The 26,419-nt window shown below is 42.7% G+C and overlaps 1 protein-coding gene across 3 annotated transcripts in view; it reads left to right on the top strand.

Annotated features, from left to right (window-relative positions):
* The window catches only part of exoc4 (exocyst complex component 4), a 109,737-nt gene extending 83,778 nt beyond the window's left edge, over positions 1–25,959 (top strand). The window contains exons 15-21 of one of the 3 annotated variants that reach the window (XM_085769624.1): positions 587–742; positions 2,467–2,645; positions 10,812–10,956; positions 13,177–13,355; positions 13,574–13,733; positions 23,883–24,123; positions 24,746–25,959. In XM_085769624.1, the coding sequence (XP_085625750.1) occupies positions 587–742; positions 2,467–2,645; positions 10,812–10,956; positions 13,177–13,355; positions 13,574–13,733; positions 23,883–24,120 (1,057 nt within the window). In that variant the 3' untranslated portion in view covers positions 24,121–24,123; positions 24,746–25,959. Of the gene's footprint in view, positions 1–586; positions 743–2,466; positions 2,646–10,811; positions 10,957–13,176; positions 13,356–13,573; positions 13,734–23,882 lie in introns of all 3 variants that reach the window. The other 2 variants (XM_085769625.1, XM_085769623.1) reach the window with 2 other exon arrangements.
* The last annotated feature ends 460 nt before the right edge of the window (positions 25,960–26,419 follow it).

The following is a 26,419-nucleotide window of genomic DNA, read 5'->3' as shown; positions in this document are numbered from 1 at the left end:
AACCAAGCAGTTTTCTCCAACCCAGACACGTGCAAACAAAACAAATACATGTTGGCTGTCTGCCCCGGTTTGTCTTAACACCAAGTAGAGCTGCTGTGATTCTATTGTGTTTGTCAGTACAGAATCAGATGAATATTAATGCCTGTAATCTCTGTATGAATGTGAGTTTTATGCATTTAAGTGATTTCCTGCTATACCTGCTACATAGATTGAAGGTAGTGGTCCAGCATACTCTGACTGAATCAACTCTTTTTAGTGAATAATCTTAACAACCTGTAGATGGGTTGGTGTTGAAGTGAGCACAGACTTTCTAGGTCTGTAGGGGATTAATACAATTAACTATCGTTTTCCCCTGACTTATTATCCAGAGCCACCAGCAGATAATAACCATTCCTCCATCACCTCAGTTACTGACAGGATTCCTCTGTAATTAAAGACCGAATCCACTTCAGCTGCAGTTAGACTTTATACTATTAGCAATTCTAATTTAAAATGCTATCAAGTCAAAGTAGCATGCTGAAATGCTATTTGCATATGTCTATTTTGTGTTTTATTCCTGTCTCACGTTGTGTGTCTGTGTTCCCAGGGGTATTGTCCAGTGTGAGGAGAAACTGACCATCAGCGCTTCCTGGTCTAAAGACGAGGACATCAGTCGTTTGCTCCAGTCCCTCCCTAACTGGGCTAATATGGCCCAACCCAGACAGACCCGACAGAAGAGAGAGGACGAGGAGGACTTTACTCGGTAAACGCACAATCACCCACAGAGCACATAATGTACTTGTTCATAAAAATGAACATATTTATTTGTGTTCACATTTAACACTTAAGATATAAAGAACCGACTATATAGTAAAACAGGCAGGGTAACAGGAACCGATAATACTGTGCACTGTACACACACACACAAACAAGCAGAGGTAGACACACACACAATCACACTTGAGCAATCACGCAAATAATCCCTCCCTCCCGTCTCCGCTCCCTTATTCACATATTATTGAACCCTCTCTTGTTGACAAAGACGCACCCATAAAAGAAGTCACGATTGCTCTTTTAAACACCCTCTATCTGAAGGAAGCGAGGAAACGAGGGAAGAACAAAATAGGAAAATATAAGGGGAGCAGACGGAGGCAGCAAAGGAAGCAGGGGGGGTGTGGGAGGGAGGGGGTCAGTCTTATCGAAATTGCCTTTGAATGTGCGCACTCTTCAGGGAACACTGAAGCTCGTCGAAGCGGAATAGTAAAGTAAATAAATAAATTGGTTATGTGGCCAGAGAAAGTCAATCTGTTGTGTGCACTCTCTCCCTCTCTAACACTCCCTTTCCGACTGAGACACACACGCGCGTGCACACGCACACACTGCGAGAGCACAGAGATAGCAAGAGGCAGACCATAAGGCTGTTTGATTTGAGAGCAGTAGATGTTTTCATCACTATGAAAGGGGGATTAGCTTCTGCACGACTGGCAACCCGGTGCTTTAATAAAGCCTCATTAATAAGCCACACATGCCTTCGTGTGAATGAGAGAGTGACTGTGTGTGTGTTTGTGTGTCTAGTGTCTGCTTTTACCCATCTGTTGTTCAAAGGATCTTGATCGTGCGGGGCAACCCAGTGAATCCGGAGGCCGATCCACATGCCATGAGTTCTGCAGCAACCGTGGTGCTGAGAATTAGTTTTAAAACTTCCAACTCGCTCCATCCACATCCTTCTCACCAGTCTCCAAAGTTAATTATCCTATAATACAAAAGAGGTTTTGATCTTTTTGGCTTTGTTTTCCCACCTTGTAAATCTCAGCCTTCTGTTTGTTTTCTACTTCCAAATATCCTCCATCACCTGCTGTTTTTCTCCACTGTGGAGCTTTCTCCTTTTAAAGCGACTGCGCCTGTAAAATTCTCTTAATACTATGTCCAACTTTATGTTCCCGTCTCTACCATTTTTCCCTGTTAAAGTGTGCATTTATGTATCCATCTAGTAATCAACCCAATGACTCATTTCATTCTGTTTACCCAGCTTGGACATTTGCACATCACTGTAAAGGTCAGGGCCCACATCTCATAAACCATTGTGCACATAAACATCGTAAAAATGTTACTATGAAAATTCAAATCCTTGTACAAATACGCTCACACATTTCATTCAGAAGTCCATTATGTCTTAACTTTTGGAAATTGACCTCCATTATAGCATTTATGTCATACACGCACTGCCACTACACTGCAGACCAGGCATTTTGAGTCCAATCAGCAAACCAGTAATTTCCCTCAAAGAACTTAATACTGTTGAATGGCTGCAGGCTCTTTCATAGTCATGCCTTGTAGTAATTACACATATTTGTCCTGGACAGCAGCAGTCATTTTTGTGAACGGGTGTTCACTGGGCGACTGATGATTTATCTTTGCCTACTAGACAGTATATTCTTCTAACCAGACGTATTCTTGCATCCCTCCCTCGACTTCTGCTTTATTCAGGGCGGCTTTTGCTAAGGAGTCAGAGGTGCTGACCGGGAATCTCGGAGACAAGTTAATCCCCCAGAATGAGATCCTCCGTGACGTCAGTGACCTGAAGGCCCTGGCCAACCTTCAGGAGAGCATGGAGTGGCTCGCTGGTCGCCTCAAGATGTTCTTCGCCAACCTGCCTCATTCCTCCAGTAAGTAAAGGAAGCGTCATTTGGGATGTGGGGTATCTCCTGGAAACATGTATTAATGATGCCCCATATATCTTCCATCTATCTCCTATATATAAATACAGGTAAATCTATAACAATTATCCTTATTCCTGGTAACAGGATATCTCTGAAGGTCATATCCTGATGAATTAAATTGAACAAATCGTTGTAATATTTTTAACACAAACACTGCAGCGGATTTCATGCCCACGACTGTTACACTGACGCAGACACAGACATCTGTTGCTGTTTATTCTGCATGCTGAATATTGTGTTTGATATATGATTCCTGCTCATCATTTGTTAGCATTGCACCAAAAATCTGATAATTCTTTCTGTCATTTTACTTCCCCGGGGAATTGTTTTTTTCCCCTCCAGTTTGGCGCAGACAGAAATGCCTGCATGGCTGCCATATTTAAAAAAAATCCTGAGTATGAACTTGAGTGAGGTGTGTGTGTGTGTGTGTGTGTGTGTGTGTGTGTGTGTGTGTGTGTGTGTGTGTGTGTGTGTGTGTGTGTGTGTGTGTGTGTGTGTGTGTGTGTGTGTGTGTGTGTGTGTGTGTGTGTGTGTGTGTGTGTGTGTGTGTGTGTGTGTGTGTGTGTGTGTGAGAGCTCACGTGACATCCAGCAGATTGCAAGAGTGCACTGGTTGAGGAAAGCTTTAGCACCTGGGGAGAAGCCTTTCCAGGAACATACATCTTCTACTGGCGGGCATATTTTAGTGTAGTGCAATATTGCATCACGCATATGTTTTCCCGGCAATGTTGCTACCAGTCTCTCCGGTCATTAAGCAGGTATTGATCAGAATTCGCTGCAGATTAAAAGCATTGTGTGGACGCATGCTTTATGCAGGATCACAATCGGGGGTACATGAAGTTTGCTCATCCTTAGCTGCACTGCTTTTGTAGCAACACTTCTTACCTGTGCCTCATTAAGTTCTTGTTTGAGTGTATTATCACACACTCATTACCTTCTCCACTGGAGTTGTCAAAGAACACTTTTTCACACACACTCATTATGGTTGGTTCTACCTCTGCAAGTGTGTGTGTGTGTGTGTGTGTGTGTGCATAAATGCCTGCCCTAATCAGGACTCTTAAAAGCATTTCATAGATTCGCTGCTCAGTCATCACTTTTGCATCATTTATCACTAATCAAAATGAGGTGTGTGTGTGTGTGTAGTCGTATGTAGACCTTGTGAGTCGTTTATCATCATAGTAATGTTTTTACCCTCATTATCACATTGAGAACACGTTTAATCGCCCTATAAAGATTCCAGCATCTTGTAATATACTTCTTCCAAGTCCATATCTTTTTATTAGCATCGTATGATAGCAATCAGGGAGTTATTACTCCCATTAATGACTCTTCCTGTAGCGTCAGGTTTGTTTTTGTGAAGTAATTCGTAGTAGCAGTCTCTAACTATGGAGTAAATGCGCTGTATTAAAATCTTTCTCCACGTTCTTACAACATGAACAGATGTGAGACTTCACATTTTCAGTCTCATGCAAAAGTCATGTTTATGTAAACTGTTGTTTGTGTCTTTTTAATAAGCTCTTTCAATATTTAACGTATTTTTAATGTTGTAAGGTTGGTTTTCTAGAGTGGGATCGTAGAGCATCAGTTTTGCCTGGAAAAAGGCCAAAATGCCAAAGTGCGGCTGTGACAGTAACCATTTAAATGTGTGACCTTTATATTGTGTTGATTTTGAACCAATACGCCTTACAAATACAACACACAACACTGTAATCACCACTTTCTCATATGAAAGGTGTGTAGACGTCTTGTCACTTTTTCGTACAGCTTTTCATTCACCTTTGTAGTGATTGTGTTAGAGCAGCACTACAGGGAAACTTGGCCATGTTTGCAGCAGTATCTTGGTCCTCTTGGCAGGGCTCTGGTAAATTATGCACCTTTCCTACAGGGATAGAGCAAAGTCTCTTCTAACGTCTGTGGATAGAGAGCGAGCTTCAAACTTTATCAGCCACTGAACTTGTGCTGTTTTGCCGTTCCATATCGCAACTTTTCTTTTAGACATAAAATAATTAAATGAGAAATTTCCAGATATTCTTATTTGGGCTTGACTTTGTTACTATCTCTTTTTAAACTCTCCCCTTCCCTCTCACTCCGGCGCTAGCTTTCTTCGTCTATTCATAGATAAAAATTCAATAAAAGTACGGGAATGGACGTGACATAATTATCATTAATTCTGGCGGGTGGCATTAATGGGAAGGATAGGGCAGTCACTTATCATGCTGGGACAGCCTCCGTATTGTTCATTATTTAGTGTTTGCTGAGCTGATGACGGACTACGTGTGTGTTAGTATGGGTGTAAGTGTGCACGTGCGCGCGCATGTGTGTGTGTGTGTACATAAGCATGCACTGTGTAAGATGGGACAAGGGTACGGCAGGGAAAAAGGACCCCACCTTATCTCATCCTCCAACCCCCCCGCCTCACGTCTATGCCTCTCCAAATTGGATTTTATATTACAGACGCAGTCAGGTATGAACAACTCATTTTCCTCTCCCTCTTTTTGCCTTTTCTTTCTTTCTTTCTTTCTTTCTTTCTTTCTTTCTTTCTTTCTTTCTTTCTTTCTTTCTTTCTTTCTTTCTTCATTCTGGTGGTGTGAATATTTTCCTTTCTTTCTTTCTTTTACTTTGACTACTAAGATTCTTAGGAGGTTTAGTCCTTGGCTGGTTGATCCCTGCAGTGGCCGTTGGGTTTGATCACCTTCTTGTGTGATTGAACTGGATGTGTAGTTGAACACATTGATTTATTGATAAGGTATAGACAATGATATGGACATTAAATCCAATCAGCGTCCTTGTGATTCTGATTCAGTTCAAGTTTGTTCGCTTTCAGTTTTGTATATCTCTGCGTGGAGATGTGTGTGTGTCAGTCTGAAGAGCAAGTGTGTATGTACTTGTAAAGAGGACTGTGTGTGTGTATGCAGACAGACCACTGATGGAGATTGGCCGTGAAGGTGGCTGGAGAAAAGGTCTTATCATCCATCTGGTCGCAGCACTGAACTTCTAATCCACTCTGACAATATTTACCAGACATCGCTCACACACACATACACACACACATACACACACACACACACACACACACACACACACACACACACACACACACATACAGTACACATTGCCTGAGGGAGGATGTGACATGACATGATTTTTTAAAGTAATATTTGCCAGCATGTCTGGCAGCTTCATTAGATCTTTCTGTGCTGAACAACGACCTGCAAACCCGAGATCATGAACAGTGGTTAAGATCATCTTAGTGAGCATGTCTTTTCCCTGCAAACTTTGTGTCCCAAAACTTTGTGTACTGGTATGAGCATGTGCATGTATGTGTGTGTGCATGTCAGAGGCCTGGTCATCATTAGCTGCGTAGAAACCGGCCTGTATTCTCTGCTGCAGGCTTCTTAGACCTAGACAATAATCACGTGATCTCCTCATGGGAGTCGTTTCCCTCTCTCTTGAGTTGCTGCTCTGCTGCATGTGTTTGGGCAAACACTCTTCTTACCTTGACTAGAGCGAGCGTAGGTCTTTCCCCTTTGGCATTGTTGTCTTTTTCTTGACTCTATTTAACGAGGCAAGTTGACGAGGAAAAGATTCTTATTCACTGCAGAGGCCGCAGGGAGAGATTGCAGTGGGAGACGGAGATGCTATTGTTTTTTCACTTGTATGAAAATATTGTCTTTTCAATCATCCATACTATTACATATATATTACATATATTTTCCTCCATCCAAAATGTCTGGGATATTTTTATATTCTCTCATTATAAGACGCCATTTAAGTAGTTTGGGATTTTCAGATATCAAAATCTAATCCTCATTTTTCCCCATCCCTCTCCTCTCTCATTTTCCCCCTTTCTCTCTGGACAGAAGTTCAGATCCCCGTGTGCAGATGTTCATCCTCTACCAGAGGCAGCAAAATAATTAATAACTCCTCGCCTCTCTCACTCAGTCAGTCATTTATGAATCATTCATCATTGCACCCCTGCAGGATACTGTCCTTTGCTTATCTCTCTCCATTTTCCCTTCCACTCCTCTTTTCTGCTGAGAGGGAGGGCATGTTGTACTTTCTAAACGCCGCAGATGATTTTTATCAAATTTTCAGCATCTGTATTTGTCTCTGCCACAGAAAATGTCAAGTCATATTGTTTCCTTGACTCTTAATGTATTGCGTACGCCCCTAATGTCAGAAAGGGCAACTGGTGCAAGATTATGTGTGTGTCCGTGTGTTAATACGAACCGTCGCTGTATTTATGCATCCGCATGTGTTATGTGTGAATTCCATCACTGATCTTCTCTCTTAATGTCTGCCACCCTCATCCTCTGCAGATGGCAAGCAACAGACGTTTCTCTTAGATGAGATTCAAAAATAATTGGATAAGCACACCGTGCGCGCACACACATCCATGCCTACACATGGGCGCATAAATAGATACACAACATGCACATACATATCCTCACATTTAATCATGCATACACAAAGGACTTATAAATAAGAGATGGGAGTGATTTGGTTTGAGGAAAGAAAAGAGCAACAGAAAAGCAGGAAAAGAAAAAAGAAAGAAAGTTGTCAGTCAGGACCAATGAGTCGTCTCCTTTTGCCCGTCTGTCCCTGACTCTAATGGCGCCCCCCATGCTGTGACACCTCCCTCGCATCATCAAAGCAGCACAGGCTTGGGCGGGGGGTCTTGAGGAATCTGCGTGTATCAGTATTTCTGTGTGTTTCCGTGTGTGTATGTGTGTGTGTGTGTTTCATGGACACCCCCTGGAGAGACCTCCAGCAGTGTGTACCACAGCGAGCCCTTTTTTATTTTTTTCGTGCTTCTCTGCTGCCAAAGTGAGTGAGTGTAATGCACATGAGAGGAAACAGAAGCCTTCGAGTCACATTCACGCACGCCCTTGCACGTACGCGCGCACACACACACACACTTGGGGTGAGAACAATCCCACAGGCAGAGCGAGTAAAATGCTTTTGCTCTCTCACACAAGCTAAGTGAAGGAAAGACACACACACCCAGAGTCTACATCTGACAAATTTACATGTATCTTTTCTCAGGTGCTTTAAGTGAAACTCTATGTCAGCACAAATGACAGGTTTGTGTCTGTATATACTGTACAGTGCACAGCTACCTGCACCGCACACTTGTTGATACTGTTGCTATGCTTTTCCTTTGCTGTGCCAATACACATCAATAATGCCACAGATCACTGCTCTCTGGTTTCTCTCTGAATATTTGACTTGTCAGTGTTGTGCACCAGTGCTGGGTTCTGGTATTTATTAATGATCCGATAAGGTGACCAGGGAGAATAAACATCTTCAGCTAAATCCAATCAAATGAAATCAATTAACATCATTATGCGATGCTCCCTTGAGAAATCATTGTGGATTTTTTATTTTTTTTACGTTAATGCTAATCTTGTTTATTTATTTCTGTGGCTCATTTAGTAGGATTAATATTAATATTGCCAACCTAAAGATATAATCCGTGGCAGTTTGTTGTCTGCCTGCAGAGGGGGCAGTCCCCAGTGAAGATATATGGATTTTTTTACAGTAGCACTTCTGTTAATTGGCATTGTCTTCAACATACAACCAGTAACATAGACAGAGTATGTAATATGTTAGACTAGTCTATTGATTTTTAACAAGTCTTAGTTTTGCTCTTGGACTGGTTCCCTGTGAAATAGCCGAGTGAAATAACCCTAAAATGATAGGCACCCCACCCATTTATTATCTCCAAACTCAGAATGGGTTTTTTGTTTTTTTGTTTTTTACTGTGGAACAACAAAACAGGATTTTTTTTTTAATAACAAGTTTAGTGGAGTCAGCAGCAGTGAGAAAAGTGGCTTCATCAATAACTAGATACTTTACTGCAAGCAATAAACTTGACAATTTGTCAGAACTTCAGCTTGGTTGAAGTCTATACAGGTCTTTGTGCTGCAGGCCTTTGACTTGATGTGCCCACTTACTACACTGCTGCAGATGCTCTGTAACGCTGCACTGCAGTGTCCTCCCACACACACACACACACTATCAAGAGGTGTACTCAAGGAGACAGTTAATTAGCAAGTAAGTTCATTCATACACGAGATGCATTTAGCACTTTTAAACACACAGCTCTACGCATCACATGCACACCTTTAATGGGAAATACTATCTAGTATTTATCTCTATATTGTAAGGCACACAGACCAGTAAAAGCAGCTGTCACTGCTGTCACATCACGACCCGAGCTGTGTTTGCTTTGTTAATTGGATGGCCGCTGCACACACCTCGCTGCTGTTTGCCCGGACCAGTGGTCTCTCTCGTCTTATCAGGTTAATTTAAAGTAAGTGTAATGGGGACAGAAGCACATATTCACCGGCACATACAAAATGAACCCAGAGAAGCACTCACCATGCAATGCGGCAAAGAATAACTGTTTTAATTAGCTCCATGATTTCAGAACAGTTATTATGAATATGTGCACACAGTAACCTCTTAATATGGGGTGTATCTGCAAAGCTCTTCTTCTTTTATAGTAAACATTACTACTCCAGGAAAGGACAGAGGTGTCAGAGAGTTAATCTATTCAGTTTTACCTCAAAGAACTTCTTTGAAGTCAAACAGAAACTGTATTAAAGCAAGATGTATATCCGCTAATGTTTTTTAAACAGTAGAAGTCTCGATATTAAAATTGGTGTCAGTCAAGTGTGAGGTGTGATTGTCAAGGAGGTTTCACCATATCAATGAGGGGATTTAACTCATAATGTGATGTTAAATCCTGTGTGTTTGAGTTATCTTTCTCCTTGTTGTTGACGTTTGATGTTTTATACAACCATTCATTTAAATATGTTATGATTGGGAACCTTCGTGGATATAACATATCAAGTTTATCAGAGTGTTAAGTCTTTTTCTACTTTTTGGACTTCTGAAGGTTTATCTGAATTCAGATCTGAAGGACATCAACTCTAAGTTTAATGCTGTGTCTGTGTTTTTAATATCGGTGAATCCCTTGGTTTCCTGCTCTAACAGATGTGGTTCTGTTTCCCTGTTAGCTGGTGAGCGCTGGCTCTAAGCTCAGCTAACTTACAGTATTACTTACATATAGGAAAATAATACACTGACATTCCGCAAAGTTTTGAAATGAATAAATAAGTAATACAAAAATATTAACATTTGGAGCTAAGTTGTACCTTCTGCCTGTGTTGGGGGATATCATAAGAAGTATTATATCACAGAAAGACAGGAGCTACGTAACCAGGTTTTTTTGGCCTCAGTTTAGCCTCAGTGCACTGTCTTTAGCTCTCCGGGCGCACGTGTGTGTGTGTGTGTGTGACTGTGTGCGTGCATGCGCCCCTGCATGTGTGACCTTCGGAAGGGCAGGAAGAGTAACTGGGGAGCTGGCTTTGACTGCAGCACATCGATCGTGGACCCCTGCATTCTCGTGCTCAAGAGTCACTCTTTGTGTACACACGCACACACACACACACACACTCGCCTCATTGACCAAATAGACTTACATATGAGTGACGGGGCCAATTTCTCTCCCTTTCCTCCCCTTGCTAATTTATGGCCATTGATCTACACTGGGCTGAATTTATATACACTCATCATGCTCTCTTGCTCTCTGGCTCTCTCTCTCTCTTTTCACACACTCTCACACACACACACACACTTGGGTCTTTTGTATGGTTTACAATGCAGTGCACTGACACATGCTCCTGCTGTCTCAGCACAAGTGTTGAGAAGAAAGTGCAAGAACATGCTGAAGGACTCAGGAAGTGTGTGAAGTTGAACTAATGGCTTTTTTGTGTGTGTACATTATGAGACGGTGTCATTCACAGTCGCTGATTATGTCCGTATTAACGTATTTGTGTGTATTGCCATGGGGCACAGTGCTCTGTGTGTGCGTGTGCGTGTGCGTGTAGACAGGTTACAGTAATGATCTTATAATGGTATGGTATGTGGGGCGTTAGAGGTCAGGGTGAACCGGTAGAGGTTGAGCAGTTGTAGCAGGCATTAAAACCTGGTCCTGAATCCTTTAGTTTAATGTTGATCCCTCTAATCACTGCTAATGTCTTTATTTAGTCAAATAAAGTTTGTTAGTGATAGTGCCTATGTGTGTGTCTTCCTGTCCATTCAGACGTGTCCCCATGCTCAACAGACAGTCAGGTGGTTGGCGAGAGTGAACGCAGCAGGGAGCAGATTCTCCAGACCCTGAGTGACCTGTCCAGGAGCTTTCAGGACATCGCTGACCGCTGTCTCCTGGTCTTGCACCTGGAAGTCAGGTAGGCATGAGAAACACACTAACAAGCATTAAAGGGATAGTTCAACATTTTGGCAAATTGGCCAATTGCCATAATCCTTATAGTCTTAGGAGTAGGTATGTTACCTTTAATTGTTGGTGCAAGCTATTTTTAGAACGGCAGAGCAGAGCTGTGAGCTGCTCAGAGCTACGCTACGGAGGCTAATGGGATTTCTTGGTTTCCCTCATCAAATTCATCAAATGCAAAGTTGTTGGATTGTGTATTTGATGAGTTTGATGAGGAAACCAAGAAATCCTGTTAGCCTCCGTAGCGTAGCTCTGAGCAGCTCGCGGCTCTGCTCCTCCGTTCTGAAAATAGCTTGCACCAACAATTAAAGGTAATGAACCTACTGCTAAAACTATAGGGATTATAGTTGGGCCAACTTGCCAAAATGTTGAACTATCCCTTTAAGAGGCTGTTTCATTTTCCTAGATATATCTTAGCTTCAACCTCAGATGCTACAAATGATATGACTTTAAATCATTTACAGTACTCCCCAATGCCATGATCATACTATATAAGCTCACTGGACATGTGATGGAGTCATATGGCCAAACATTACATCCTGAATGCTGAGGAAATTCAAGAATTTTTCACCTATATGTTCTCAGTGTCAATATCTAAGTTAATTTACCACATCATATACTTCCCCCCACCCCCGCAACCACTAATAGTCCTCCATCATCCCTCTACCGTTTCTTTTTTCTATCCCTCAGTGTGCCACTATTTCCCCACAGACTGTTGTGTAGTTTATGCAATATTGTTTATGATTTCAGTAGAAAACCCTCCCTGAGGCTGATGTCTAGCTATATGCTACACTCCATTGACTCTCCCCATCTAGCGAATTTCCCCTGATAGTGCTACCAGCTAAATGAAGCCATGAGGAAGAAAGCAGGAGGGGAGGGGGTGGGAGAGATGGGGGAGAGATAAGTGCGGAGGTTAAAGTGGCAGTGGGGGTTAAAAGAAGGGAGATACAGTATCTTAAGTGAGAGAAATGATTGAATAGAGAGGGAAGCAAGTCAGATGGAGGCATTGAAAGTGTGATGTTGTTGCTGGCTTCGCCTTAAGGAGAATAGACATTCACCCATATCGTCTTATACCTTTCTGCTGAGGGTGCTGCGATTATGGCCTTATGAGTGTATCGACTCCTCAAGTCTAGACAGAAATGAGGCGTCAATGGACGTAGAGGACCTCAGACTGAGATGTAGGTGTTAAAATGAACTGAGAGAAGAAGCATATTGTGAAATGATAGCCGCTCTACTTATTGCAGTCATAAAAGAAGGATTAAGATTAGTATTCAAGCAATAAAATGTTGTTTTTGGCAATCTAAGCCTCTCCCAAGTTAAATCAGTCTTGTTCATGGTAGTTGGTGATGAACCTTTCACAAATAACTACATTCATTTTAACAGCCAACAAAATGGATCCGAGAAGTCAATGGAAAAACCATTTAACCAGGTTCTTAACCTGTAATTACTGCACTGGAGCGGCTCGCTGGTCACAAGCTCACCACCTCTTCCTGAAAAACAAAAAAAAATCTGGATAAAATCGAGATGAGCTTCTCAAGCATTCTTTCTATAAGTGTAATTAAAAGATTTTTCAAGGCACAATTCACTGTTGTTCATAGTGTGAAGGAGGCTCAAAGACATCCTCAGGCTGTAGCATTTCAATACAAGACTTGAAATGAAGCTTTTTTTTTTCCTTCTTTCTTTTTCAAGTAGCAGCTTGTAAATTTACTCAACTTTTCAATCCTCGTTATACACTCCCCAGCATATTTACCAGTGTGCTCTACAGGTTGCCCTTAACTAATCAGATTTATGTCATGGTAGCTGAATAAGTGGATGCATTATAAATACTCTAAACATAATAACTTCTGTAGTAATTATAGGTGTTGGAGTGTTTGAGTGAACACTCAGTGCCCACTAAAGTGTAACTCCTAACTGTGTTGTGCTCTAAGGGCAGAGAACCATTATACAGTACATACCTTTTTTATATTGAGCACTTTACTTCCTTCTCCTCATCATCCCCATGTTTTTAAAACCAGCTTTTTGACATATCAACAGTGAACTCTGAGAGAATTGGGCTTGCACTATTATTATAAACAGATGAATAAGTGTACATTTAATGATAACACGTCAGAAATAGATAGAGAAGAGAATGAAACATTGGAAAATCATTTACGCGTCATTCTTTTTTCCTATCCAGGGTGCATTGTTTCCATTACCTGATCCCCCTCACCAAGCAAGGAAATTATGCCATTGTGGCCAATGTGGAGAGCATGGACTATGACCCACTGGTGGTCAAGCTGAACAAGGATATCTCCGCCATAGAGGAGGCCATGGGGGCTGCCCTCCAGCAGCACAAGTTCCAGTACATTTTCGAAGGTCAGCACAGACCTGGGGTGAAGTATAAAGTATATACAGCTGCCTGGGAAATATGATTCACTTACCTTTTTAAAGCAGTTTGTCATGTGGATTTACAGACTCCAGCGATGATCACGTTGCTCCCAGATTTTCCTCCTTCTTTCTATTCATCTCTGCTGTTTTTTATTCCTCACTCTCTCCTTCTCGTCTTCCTTTCTTTCTCTTCGCTCTCCCACCAGGTCTGGGTCATCTGATATCCTGTATTCTAATCAATGGGGCCCAGTACTTTAAGAGGATCAGCGAGTCTGGTATCAAGAAGATGTGCAGGAACATCTTTGTTCTCCAGCAGAATCTCACCAACATCACCATGTCCAGGGAGGCCGACCTCGACTTCGCAAGGTCAGTGTCTTTTTCACAGCTTCACAGGATTAGACAGAAATGCAGCTCACCTGGAGCAGCTTCCCTTCAATCCTTGTTCAGTTTTTTTTGGCTCACAAGAAGAACACACTTCAACCAGAAACCTTTGTACCACTGTGTATACACACTCCCAGTGAAGGCTGATAACCTTGGACCAAAGATATTTTGTACATTTTCTTGCCAACACTTTATGGCTACTTTCTTACTCGTTTCCCCTTGAGTTTTGCTGCTGTCATCGTGATCAGGGTTTTTATATTGATATTATGAATAATAATATTAACATATGATAATTAATTACAGTATTTTAATCCCTAATTGGATAGTCAGTCTAATATTTCTAAATGAACAATACTATTAAGCCGTCAAATGAGAAATGAACAATATTTACTTATTATTACTCAGGTTTTCACTTAAAATAAACTGGCACCAACACTTCTACACACCTGCCTAGACACACAAACAGATCTACACAACGTCCTCAAGTTCAGACATCAACTATGTCAATGCATGAGGCAGACAGATGGCCAAACAGATTGTCAACCACACTGTGTGTCCGTGTGCAGGCGGTTGTTGTTGGTGTTTATTTCTTATTCATACATTTATATTTTGTGAGTCTACCTGCTGTTGCCCAGTGCTGTCCAGCCCTGACAGCCATGGGGGAAATCAGCGCTCAGATATCTTTGTGAACAAGATGGAAGGAGCGAGGAAGAGAGGGAGAGAGCACGAGGGTGGGAAGAGAGAAAAAGACAGAAAAGAAAAGGGTGATTCATAGTATTCATATGATTTTTTTTTTATTATTCTCTCTTTCAGAAGCTTGTGTCCTTGACAGGATTGAGTATGTGTGAGGAAGGGTGATGGAAAAGATGGAGGGAAGAAGGGGAGGGTTTGGAGCGGAGGAAAATTGAAAAAAATAAGTGAAAGGAAGTCATAGAAAAGACGTCTTTCACAGGAGAGGCACAGAATGGACTTGGAGAAGGTGGCATGGATAGAAGATAGCATACAGCGGCGTAAGAGATGAAAGCAAGAAATGTAAAGGGAGGTGGATAAAATGAGCAAAGTATGAGAGGGAAGATAAAACTTTCATAGCTCGATTAAAGGAAGGAGAAGAAGCAGAGCACTTGCTTTGCTAGAAAAACCCACATATGCTTTTAATTATTCTAAAACCCTTAGCCTCCCGCTGGCCAACATTTGGATATTAAGAAGAATAACAACAGCTTAGATCGACCTTTTCTTATTATTCATTTTTATTTTTGCATATTTCTTTTTAATTTTCTAGGCAGCCCACACCGGTCCATTTAAAATCTTTCTCCAACCTCCTCAGTCTTTCTGCATCTCATATTTGTTGTAAAAACGTGTTTACCCAAGTCTGCCCTGTTGTTATGTTGTGTTGTGGGGTTAATTAGCTTCTTTTCACAGTTCTTGGCATCTCTGTGAGTTTGTCATATGTTTGAGTGGATGGGTTTCTATGTGCTCGCCATGTTTGGACATGACTATATCTTGTAATGTACTGGCCCTGCCAAGTAGGCAAGTTTCCCCCCTGGAGGAAAAAAAAAATACAAAGAGGAAATCTGAACTGACCCGAACTGTACTGGATATGGAGGACCATTGATTAGTATGTTATTTCTACCCTCTGTCAACTTTGATTATGGAGAAATGCCAGTGATGGCTTTTCGGTCTTTTCTCTCCGTCTCCCACTGCCTCTGATTACGGAGCGTGGGTGGTGTGGAGGTGTTGATTGGGAATTGCAGAGCACATTGTTTACACATTCATGGCTTTTTGGATTGGCCGGCCTCCGGCTCCGAGACACACCAACTCCCGCAGACGCACACACACAAACACACACACACGCACACATGTAATATGTATTCCTCAGTCTCACCCCATGCACAGACACTCAGCCAAGCCAATCAGCATTTTAAAATCACCATATTTATGTTTAGGACATGAATATTCATAAACTATGCTACAGTACATTCCTCACACCTGCTACTGCCAACTGACCACACAGCCTCTATGAGAAAATGTGGTGATGAGAATTAGCTAATAGGCTTACTAGCTATATTTAAACCCAGGTTATGTTTTATTCTATAGATGTACATTCTGTTACGCAACTATTTCTAACATTGTTTGGCATACAGTATATATGCCATACATCATAACATGTGATGTATATTGCATGTGCGTAGGCTCACACCAGGCTTTACACTTTGTGCTTATTCACTCTGAGGTTCCACGAGCTCATTGATTGGAGAGTTGTAAAAGGAAGAGAGATGTACATAGCAATTTCAAACATACAACGGTTTTGTTGTAAATAAAACTAACACCGGCTGATGAGGATCAGCAGGGAAAAAGCAGCGTGAGGAAAAGGGACTAAAAGCAGAACATTCATCAGTGTTTTATTACCACCTCTGGAGAAACAAGAGTGAAATGAAAAAAGGAAGTGATCACAGCAGGAAGCTTGCTTTGCTTTGGAGAAAGGCAACAGATGCTTGCCTGTGTGGTGTGCCCATGTACTTTTATGTTCTTATCTCGTGTGTGTATGAGAGTGTGTGATAGAGTGTGTGAGTGTGTATCTGTGTGTGCGTGCTTATATGGGAAAGAGAGGCCGAGAGAGAGCCGGACAAGGGCACAGTAATAACCATTGATCTGAGTTAAAACTAAGGAGAGGCCCGGTAACCGGCACTGCAGAACTCATGAAGACACACACACACTCTCTCTTTCTCACACACACACACACACACACACACACACACTCCCTCCCTCTCTCTCTCACTCCTTCACTCCTCCAGCTCATAGACAATGAAGAAGCGTGGGGAAACAGTGCCACCTTGTGACTGAATCCATGTGTGTTTACAGTAAATGTGAAGTGTAAATGTCGCACAAGGTGTTAAAATTCAAACACATGCGTGTGAGAGAATGTGTGTTTGTACGGCTGCTGCGTCCTACGGTCGTCTCTTGTCTCTCAGTCAGACGCTTGGCAGCGCTATCAGCACGTGGGTCAGGGTCAAACACACACACACGCACACCTAAACACCGGCACACAGGTGGACACACACCGGCCATCTGCTCAGAAACAGTTCGGGGGCTCGGCCCTATTCTGCAGACCTGTGTGTTACTGCAATGTCACCGCAATGTCACGTTTGTGTGTGTGTATGTGTGTGTATTTGACAGCCTTGTCACTCCATTGATCATCTCTCACTGTCCTGTATCTACCTCTCTCCCTCTCTCTCCCGCTTCACGCTGATTTCTGCTTTCTTGACAGAGGCACAGATAAGATAAACAGATGAGGCTGTTTGTGAGTCTTTTACCTTGAAAAGACTAGAGGCCACATTAGTTCCCACCAAAACACAACAACAAAAAACTTTCAGAGACGTAAGTGTTGCATGGCAACAGTCCTCTGGCCTATGGAGAAAAATTTTGGACTTGTTTTGCTCGGCAACAGATTTAATAACCTTAAACAGAAATGAAAAAATAATTAGCCATCACTGAGATTGGAGCATTAAAGCACATTGTTGTTTGTGGCGCAGCTTGGTTAGCGAGTGACCTTACAACCTAATCTTTGTCAATTGCTTTATTATTGCAGCTCTATTCAACTTTTTACATTTGTTCCTGATGCAAAGTTGTTCTCATTTGATCAGCTAATAGTTTCAGCACTGATTGCCAAAGCTAAGGATCATTAGAAAACGTCTGCGTGACTTCATTCAAATACACAGGTCAACTCAGCCTCAAACTACTACTCTATTAGAGTTATTGTCTTTCCTGCTGAGCACCATTTGACATATTTTATGCAGTGTATACACCTACAGAAAGGAAAAAACATGATGAAACGTGTACCTGTTTCAGCATCTGACACAGCAGCAGAATTAAAGGTGCATTTCTCCAGAGACACATGCACAGAGTAGCGCAAACGCACATATGGTGGAGCTGTGAGCTGCCCGCTGACCCGTGTAGGCAGGTTGCAGGGCTGTCATAACACCCCCTCCCCTAGCAAACTTACCATCCCCTTTAGCCGCGGCTAGGCTAAACACCCATCTGACAGGCTCAGAGTGGAGATGCCCCCACAGTTCAGCCCCACGTCGCATCCACCTGGAAATTACTACAGCGCACGGGTCTGCATGTGTGAAATGTACGAGATTCTGGTGTGCTGTGTATTGTCCTGGTGTGTGCTATACCCCAGCCTCCGTGTGTCTCTCTGATATCAGGCGTGTGCGCAAAAAAAACTGTCTTGGTTTGTGTATGTGTGTAAATCCCAGAGTGTGTGTCGAGGTGACAGGCTGGTGTGTCTACAGAGAATGTTGTAATAAGTACAGTTGACGGCCGTGTCAGGAGGTAGTGGGTGTCAACAGATAAAAGTGTTTGTATTTAGGCCTGGCTTCAGTACACTGTCACTTCGCTTGCCTTCTGTCTCCCTTCCTGTCACCTTGTGTCTCTCTTTATCTTTCTCTTCCTCCTCTCTGTCCCCCTTTTCTTCATTTTTCTCTGCCTGTCTTTTTTTTTTCTTCCTTTGCTTCCACCCAACCACCTTCCACCAACTCTGTTAAACTGTTATTCCCTCTCTTCTCTCCTTCTTTCACTTCTTTCCCTACCCTCCCTTTGCCTCTGCTCGTGTTTTCCAGGCATGCATGTGCGAGATGCAGTATGATGAGACCAGAGCTTTGCTGATGAAGCCTGTCTGTGTGCGTATGTGTTTATGTGCGCGCCGTGCGCCTCTCATCATGATGACGCCGGACTTTGCTGATCAAGCCGGTGCGAGTGTGTGTATGTGTGTGCGTTTGTTGTGCATGGCACAGCATGATGGGACTGGTCTTTGCTGATGAAGCTCCAGTCTCAGAGTCTCTGCAGACCTTTCCTCATTACCAGAGGAGAGACAAATGCTCTGCTCCGGAGGGAGAGAGAGTTAGAAAGAAGGGATGGAGAAAGACTTTAATGGAAGATTGAAACAGGCAGTAGGAGGAGACTGCACACACATACAGCTAAAACACAATTTATACTGTATATGTGAATGGCATGCATCCATGCTAACATTTTCAGGTCGACTACAGGCCAAGGATGCTGCAAGATTTATTTAAATTATTTTCCCACATATATATTTCCATATGTAAAACCCTGTTAAAAATGCAGTTATCCTGCAGCCAAGGCTGGTCGCGCCAGTTCATGGCCGCCAGTGGTCATACTAATGTGACACGTGTTCTGGATATACAGCAAGTGTGGCAGCTGTCACAGAAAGATTTTCCACCGTAAACAAAGAAATGTTAACGAAGTCAAATCAAACCAGGCTGTACAGTGGAGGGCCGGGGGCTCGCTGCTTTTCAGCTGAGAAGGAGGGAAGCAAGACGTCCCTCACCTGGCTGCTTCATCTTGAGACGTGCCACGAGAGACATCAAATCTTTTATGATCGGTCATAAATCCTGGCTGTTATCTGAGACAGCAGTCAAATCACTGTTTTATGGCTGCTAAGTCATAAAATTTTCATTTAAAATTAGGAATCACAAAAAGGAGCAGCAGCAACAAAGTTTTCTTTTAAACTTTACAGCCGTCCGGCCTTTTGTCCAGGACCTCACATCCACTCGTAAATCTGCAGTTGGGAGTTTTGTTTGAAGGCAGAGCCGATATACCAACGAGACTGAGACGAGAAGGGACAGAGAAGGAGACATGTTGCCTTGTTGTGCTGTAGGTGTCATTAACACAGGGCTGGTCCTAGCTGATATGCTGTAGAGGGTCGTCCACAGACCCCCCACCCCCCCACCTCCTCCTCTCCTCCTTCATCCCCTCTTCTCCCCTTCCTTCCTCATCTCATCTCTCCCCGCACTAACTAATGTGCTGTTCCAAACGTGCTGACAGAAGCAGCCTGTAATGGCCTTAATATTGTACACAGTGGAAATGAGGGGAAATTAATTGTGCTGATTCTTGTCTTTCCCTCGCTTTTCTTCTCTCTTTGTGTCTTCGTCTTTCCCCCCCTCGTCCTCTCTTCATCTTTTCTTCCTCATCCTCTCTCTCTCACTCGTACCATTGACATACATATCTGTCTGTCCTCTGCTGCATCCACGCATCATAAATTTACTTAATATTCTTTGTATACGAGGGAAAGGGAGGGGGCGGCTAATTAAAATTTAATAGAAAGCGCACCATGGAGGCATGCTGACACACACACACACACCACACACACACAGGCTGATGATTACTAAAGCAGTGCGGTTATAGACGAGACTTCTGGAGGAAGCAGGTGGAAATTGGGAAAATTAGTGTGTGTGTGTGTGCTGAAGGAGACAGAAGGAAGCTGAGAGCCATAAATAGAGAAAGACTTAAGGGAGGGGGCAATCAAAACAACAATTCACTTAAGTATTGTAAAAAAAACAAAAAAAAACGCTGGTTTCATTAACTAGCTGTATCCCTAACACGCAAACACAGGGATTGTGTGTGTTCTTGTGCGTAAGGGTGTGTGTGTGTGTGTGTCACCGGGGGTTCTTTCTTGATGGTGGGGTGCTGAGAGATTTTAATCTTATTAACAGCCCTTACCCTGTTTGGCAAATGGCTTTCCAACTGCTTGTGTAATGAGCTGTTTGAAAGTGTTTTCAGTCCACACTAACATACATCACTCAGACAGACACACACACACACACACACACACACACACACACACACAGTTACACTAAACACACCTTACACTTTCTCCTTCTCAGCCAGCCCCCACCCATATGTGCTAAACAGAGGAAAGATTGCCAGCTGTCCTCACGACTCAGACACAAACACACACACTAACAACCAGCTGACAGTCTCCCACACCGTCTTCCTGTGGATGCGGCTTCTCTGTTGTGATATGCGACTCTATAGGAAGCGAAAACTGTCATGAGTTATACACGAGCGTCACTCAATCTGCTTTTAACAAATGCTGCGTGGGATTTCTTCCTAAATGCATCACTGGCAAATGAATTATAGTTGCTATTATACTGTAGTTAAGCCATGTTTTATAGCGCTGATGAGGTATTTTTTTAATTTCCTCCTGCTGGCTGCTGCATCAACAGATGGGTTCCGAAGCTTTCCAGCGACTTTTTACTACTTTATCAGACAAATTGTTCTTTCGACGGGAGGAAAATGTCGCTCGCTTTCTGTCAGAGTGGCCACAGTTATAATTTTAGTTTTCAGCAGGCATATCCCACTGTGTGCATAACTTACCACCAGAAGGCCTTTATTAAGTGAGAGAGGGAGCTGAGCCTAAAAACCTGTCACTTAAACCAGCCTACACAAATTCAGCGATGAGAACTCACAGATAGTTTCATGCTGATAACAGTTTAGGCTCTGTGTGTAAATATACATAATATCCAAACAGGCAATTTACTCTCTAGCCAACCTAACCTGCATGTTTTCGGATATACCCACATAAATGTCAAATAGTAAGAAATAACCTACATTGTATACACAAGTACTTTTTGTGCATTTTCCATTCAATCTCCACTCTTGTTTATTGTTCAGTTCAACAGTTTCTCTCCTCTGAAGTGCTTTCCACTAAGAGCTGAGGATGAGTATTTGCCATCTGTTCAAAGCTTCTTCCCTCAATAAAAGAAATGTGTGATTTTTGTTGTTATATGTGTTTTCTTCCTTTAGATCATATGACAAGGTGATTTGCCTCAAGCGTGCAGTCAATCACTGAGTCTAGGGAATGAAATGGTAATTTTTTTTTTATTTCTCCTTTTTTTGGAGCTCCTTTTTTTTGCTGTGTTACTGAGGAAAACATTTCAGCAACATACAAAGCAGAGACCCATTCAAAGCCACTCGCATTTCAGACATTTATCATCTAGAAAGACAAACACAAATAAATGGCGCATTTCATTATAGGATAAAACCACAAGTGGGACCCATCGCTTCTTTTGCTTCTCTTCTATCCTTTTCCCCTCGCAGTCAAGGAGTAAACCAATGTGACCCTCATCAATATTGACAAGCTTTTCCATGAAATGAGCTCAGGGATGGAAAAATGAACAAGACCTTGGAGAGAAATTGAGAGCAGGATGAGCAGAATGCAAATGCTCCGATGACCAAGGGCATTACTTGTCAGGGGAAGGCCAAAAAACAAGAGATGATACACCTCCATCCCTCACTCCTCTCTTTTGCCATCACTCTTCTTTTCTCTATTTCTGTCGCTCTTTCTCCATCTCATTCACTCTACCCCTTCATTACTCTCTCCAGGTCTTTTTCCACTGTTGAACCTCCAGAATGACAGCACATAAAACACCTTGGAACAGAAGCTCCCTGAGTGCTCATTAAGGCCTCGTTAGCATCGACAATGATCATCTCAAGAAGGGAATGGGTCTTGGATGGGTGGTGGAGCTAAACAAATGAGATAAAAATATCTTTTCTTACCAAATTGTCTTTTTACCGCGCTACATCAGGGTAGATTTGAATCCATTTACATTCAACTTCCACTGGCACAGCGGACACCTTAACCCTCTCTCTCCAGATCCTTTTAATAGATGTCTTTTTCTCAGCTGTCACACAGAGAAAAAATTGAAAACAGGTGGACCTAGCATTTTTTTTCCCCCCACAGTCACCGCACCTCCAAGGCCTTTCTTTTGCCCAACAATGTCAGTGCTACAATTATCTCTTTTCGCTGAACTGCCGCCCTCACAAAGCAGCAGGAGCCACCGCTGCTGAGTGACTGGCATCTGCCCTTGTCCAAGGTGGCCACTTTTATGCTTGTAAAGGAAGCGTCTCTCGCCTGCGAGGAGAAAAAAAAAAAGTAGACCTGGAGCTGTTCCAGCAGCCGCAATCCAAAGCGAATATATTCAGGCTCACACCGAGACACTAGCTCAATATGTTTCTTCTCTTGTTACATAGGGAGCCGATCCATGTCTTCATTGGTTTCCATTCATTTCAATAAATGTGACCATCAATTCTCTGTGATCGATGGCACAAATCAAGCAGGTTTCAACTGTCATCTCATTGATTCATACGCAAAAAAATTAATGGAAACCAATAGCTGTTTATGACAGAAAGAAAAATACATCTACATATCTAATCATCTGTGCAGCATGTGTTTGGAAATGATCAGAAGAAAAACTAGCCGTGACAAAAAGCTCCAGTGTTGACAAAATTATTCATGTTTGTAGATGCAATAGCACAATTTGTGGGTCAGGTCTCATCCGGCAGTAAAATGTCTATTATAATATTAAACACACATGTATTATATGTACTATACTTGCTGAGTGTATCTATAACTACTGCACAGAAGTGTAACATGTGGTGCGTCTTTAGAGAACAGGATTCTTCCCCATAGCCTGGGGCGGACAGCGGTGAAGTCTATTCTAATGAGTGCCCACATTTTGGTGTGTGTTTGAGAGCGTAGCTGTCACGCCGACACACACTCATATGCACACACATGCTCTCCAAGGTATTTGACCTGTTTTGCCCCCAAGCTAAGAATAATGGTCAGCCCTGCATCCCAACAGCCCCCGTGCATTACCTTCCCCATCACCTTCTCCTCCTTTTAGCACCAGCATGTGTAAATTGTGTTTATGGCCGAAACATTGTGTTCTCCTCAGTGAGTTAATGCCAATGAGTTAAACACAGGAGGGGCAGGTCTTATGAAAATCTAATCTCCTCACCTCAGTCAGACATATCCGACCTTTACTGTACATGTGAGGTGTTAGTCAGCAGGAGGAAGTGTGTGTAGTCCAACAACGCTCGCTCTCCCTTTTGTGCCGCTGCTCTATCAGTATGTACTTCACGGTCTTTGTCAAATGGCCCATTGTGGCATTAGGTCCTTGTTAAAGACCTCTTAATTTCACACACCTCTTCCCTCTTTGGGCCCTGTCAACAGTTTCTCATTAAGCCGGTCTCAGTGGTTTATAGCCAGCGAGTGTTTTCCCTCTGCCGACGGCGCCCGGCAGCAGCAGGCCGAGGTCCTTGAAGTCCTTTTTAAGAAAATTGAGCTTGACAGCAACAGCAGTTAGTTTGACTTTTGTGTTTCCCTTTGTTGTTGTGCCTTGTTTTCATTATGCACCGGAAAAATGCAAAACGGAGAAATATCAACGTCTCTCTCTCTTTCTTCCTCCTCTGTTTCCTGTCCTTTCTCTCTGGTCGTGTCCTCGTGCGTAACCTCTTGTCATTTTCTCCCCCTCTCTCCCTCTCTTCATGCAGGCAGTACTATGAGATGCTGTACAACACTGCAGACGAGCTCCTGAACCTGGTGGTGGACCAGGGCGTCCGCTACACGGAGCTGGAGTACATCAACGCCCTGTCCTTACTGCATCGCAGCCAGACGGGCGTCGGGGACCTGAGCACCCAAAACATCCGGCTGCAGCGGCTGAAGGAGATCATCTGTGAACAGGCCGCCATCAAGCAGGCCACCAAGGACAAGAAGATCACTACGGTGTAACAGGTCAGGACAGGGTTTAGAAGAGGTGGTGAGCTGCAACACAACAGTGCATTTCCAATCAAATAATAGTGTTCTATATGGTTTTCTTCAATCCTTGAGCCTTTTTGAGCACAAACACATGGAGAATAATGGAGAAAACCGTAAAGGACCGAAGACATTTGCTTGGAAAACACTTACATATTTTCTTTAGACCTAGATCCTAATTTGTGTGAACTCCGCTGATGGAATAAGTGTCATCTTGCCTGATGAAACACACTGTAGTAGAGGGCTGACACAAATAAACCTCTTTCAAACTCTATTATAATGAATACAGTGGGTCTGTGTAGCAGTGACTCACTCTAATTGGGAAGTGAGGTGACAACCAACACAAATAGAAACTTGGGAAGTCTAGTTTCCCTCCGTATCGATGCCATAAGGTAACCTATATTGTCAATTTCCACTTTTTAAAAGACCCAAATGCTGTAGGACTCGACTTTAACAGCCCCCCACTCGCCACGACTCCAACTCCTGATAAAAGGCGATTGTCTTGGACACTCACCCGAACTTAGGTCCAATCTCATCTCATTTTCCTATTAGATCTAAACTGCTGCTCTCAATTACACCTCTATCTCTCCTCTCCTGGCAGCCCCATGGGCCCACTGATTCTGTCTGCAATAACAGATGCCAGATTAGACTGTCTGAATGAGGCCACATCTTCCGCCTGCTGCCAATTTGGGTTGGTCCCCAAAGAATTCCCTCGCTGAGAATCGTATCATATCTGTGGCTGTTAAAAATCTGTTTATCTGTCTGTTTTTTTTTCTCATGGCTTGTGCAGTAAACTTTTGCGGCTACTGTGGAAAGTTGTTAGACACTTCACAGTTTTTTTGCAAAGAGGACATAAGAGACGGATCCAGTAATGATGATGTTTCGGCTGATTACAAATTCATCCCTTTGTTAAACTGGAACAAGGTTCGTTTTCAGATGTAATATTTCAAGTCCAACACACCACAGTGAAATGACTTGCACATTTTTTTGCATCAAGGCATGTGTGCGGGAATACATTTCATCAGTCATACGAGTTCTATGAAATGAAGCGATGCAATTTTTAATCTTGATTTTGTCTTTTAAAGTGAACTAAACACATGAACTCCAGAGACCATCACAAATCATTCCCCTCCTTGTTTTTAGTTCATTAACTTGGGAGAGAAGTACTTAACGAGAGGAGGAGAGGGGAATGGGAGCCTTGTCAATACAGTGGGCCCCGAAGCCCACAAAGCAATCCATCATAATGACACATCGGCTGGGATTGATGGGAAAACAACAGTGGAGCTGCTGAGGGGTTTGTCTGCCACTACGCCACTGTGAAATCTAAAATCTGCTCATTCAGCCATTCACTGCAGTACATTCACTGTAATGTTATACATGGGGAACTTTAATACAATGTTAACCGAGTGTGTCATGTCACACACAGATACTATTATGCTATTACCACACACATGCCACAAATGTCCAGAAGGCTTATGTACTGGCCATACTCCATATTTGTAGAGCGAGAACCACTCCTGCAGCCCATGCTTTTTATTCAAGAGTGAGTTATGGTAAATGCAATAAAGGTTCTATTTGTGTCTTCTTTCTAATGTACCTTTATTTTGCACATTTATTCTATGTTAGTGATTTTTTTTGTTTAAGCTCAGAATGTATGAAATCTGTCTTGAACAAGTTGAAACATCTTTCTTGTTCATCTGATTGTTGCGTGTCATCTCATAAATGCTCTGAAATGTTTGTCTACTCTAAATTAAGCACACAGGATCTGCCAATGCATACACTAATATACTGAATAAATAAACCATCCAATCCCAATCTTGTCTTGTGTATTTTGTACACTGTGTTTTTGTCCTTGTCTTATTGCAAAACAGTCATATTTTCCAGTGGGGGAAGTACATCTGACAGTACCTCATGCACACAATAACCCTCTGCCACACATGACAGCACAGTCCATCACTGTTGTGCTGCATGATAGTCGAGATGTGCCCGCCATGCATCATATGAATGAGGACGATCCAAAACCAACACTTGAGGATGTACTTTACCTGACAGGTGTGATGTGTTATGTGACATGGTTTGAAGCATGACGTGTTTGAGTGTGGCATACTGGAGTGGGAAAAATAAACACAGACAACATACCATCTGCGGGCCTGTGTGGTTGTGCATACACATAAGTCCACGCCTGCAGTCTTTTCCAAGCATGGTTGTGGCCTAAAGCACAATCCGAATATATGCACAGAAGGGTAAACACTTATATTTTAAAATGTTGTTTTTT

The sequence above is a fragment of the Trachurus japonicus genome, chromosome 23, assembly GCF_045865225.1.
Source record: "Trachurus japonicus isolate A0001 chromosome 23, Traja_1.0".
Taxonomy (NCBI): Eukaryota; Metazoa; Chordata; class Actinopteri; order Carangiformes; family Carangidae; genus Trachurus; species Trachurus japonicus.
The sequence above is the reverse complement of the archived record's forward strand: the minus strand, read 5'-3'. Positions and strand labels throughout refer to the sequence as shown.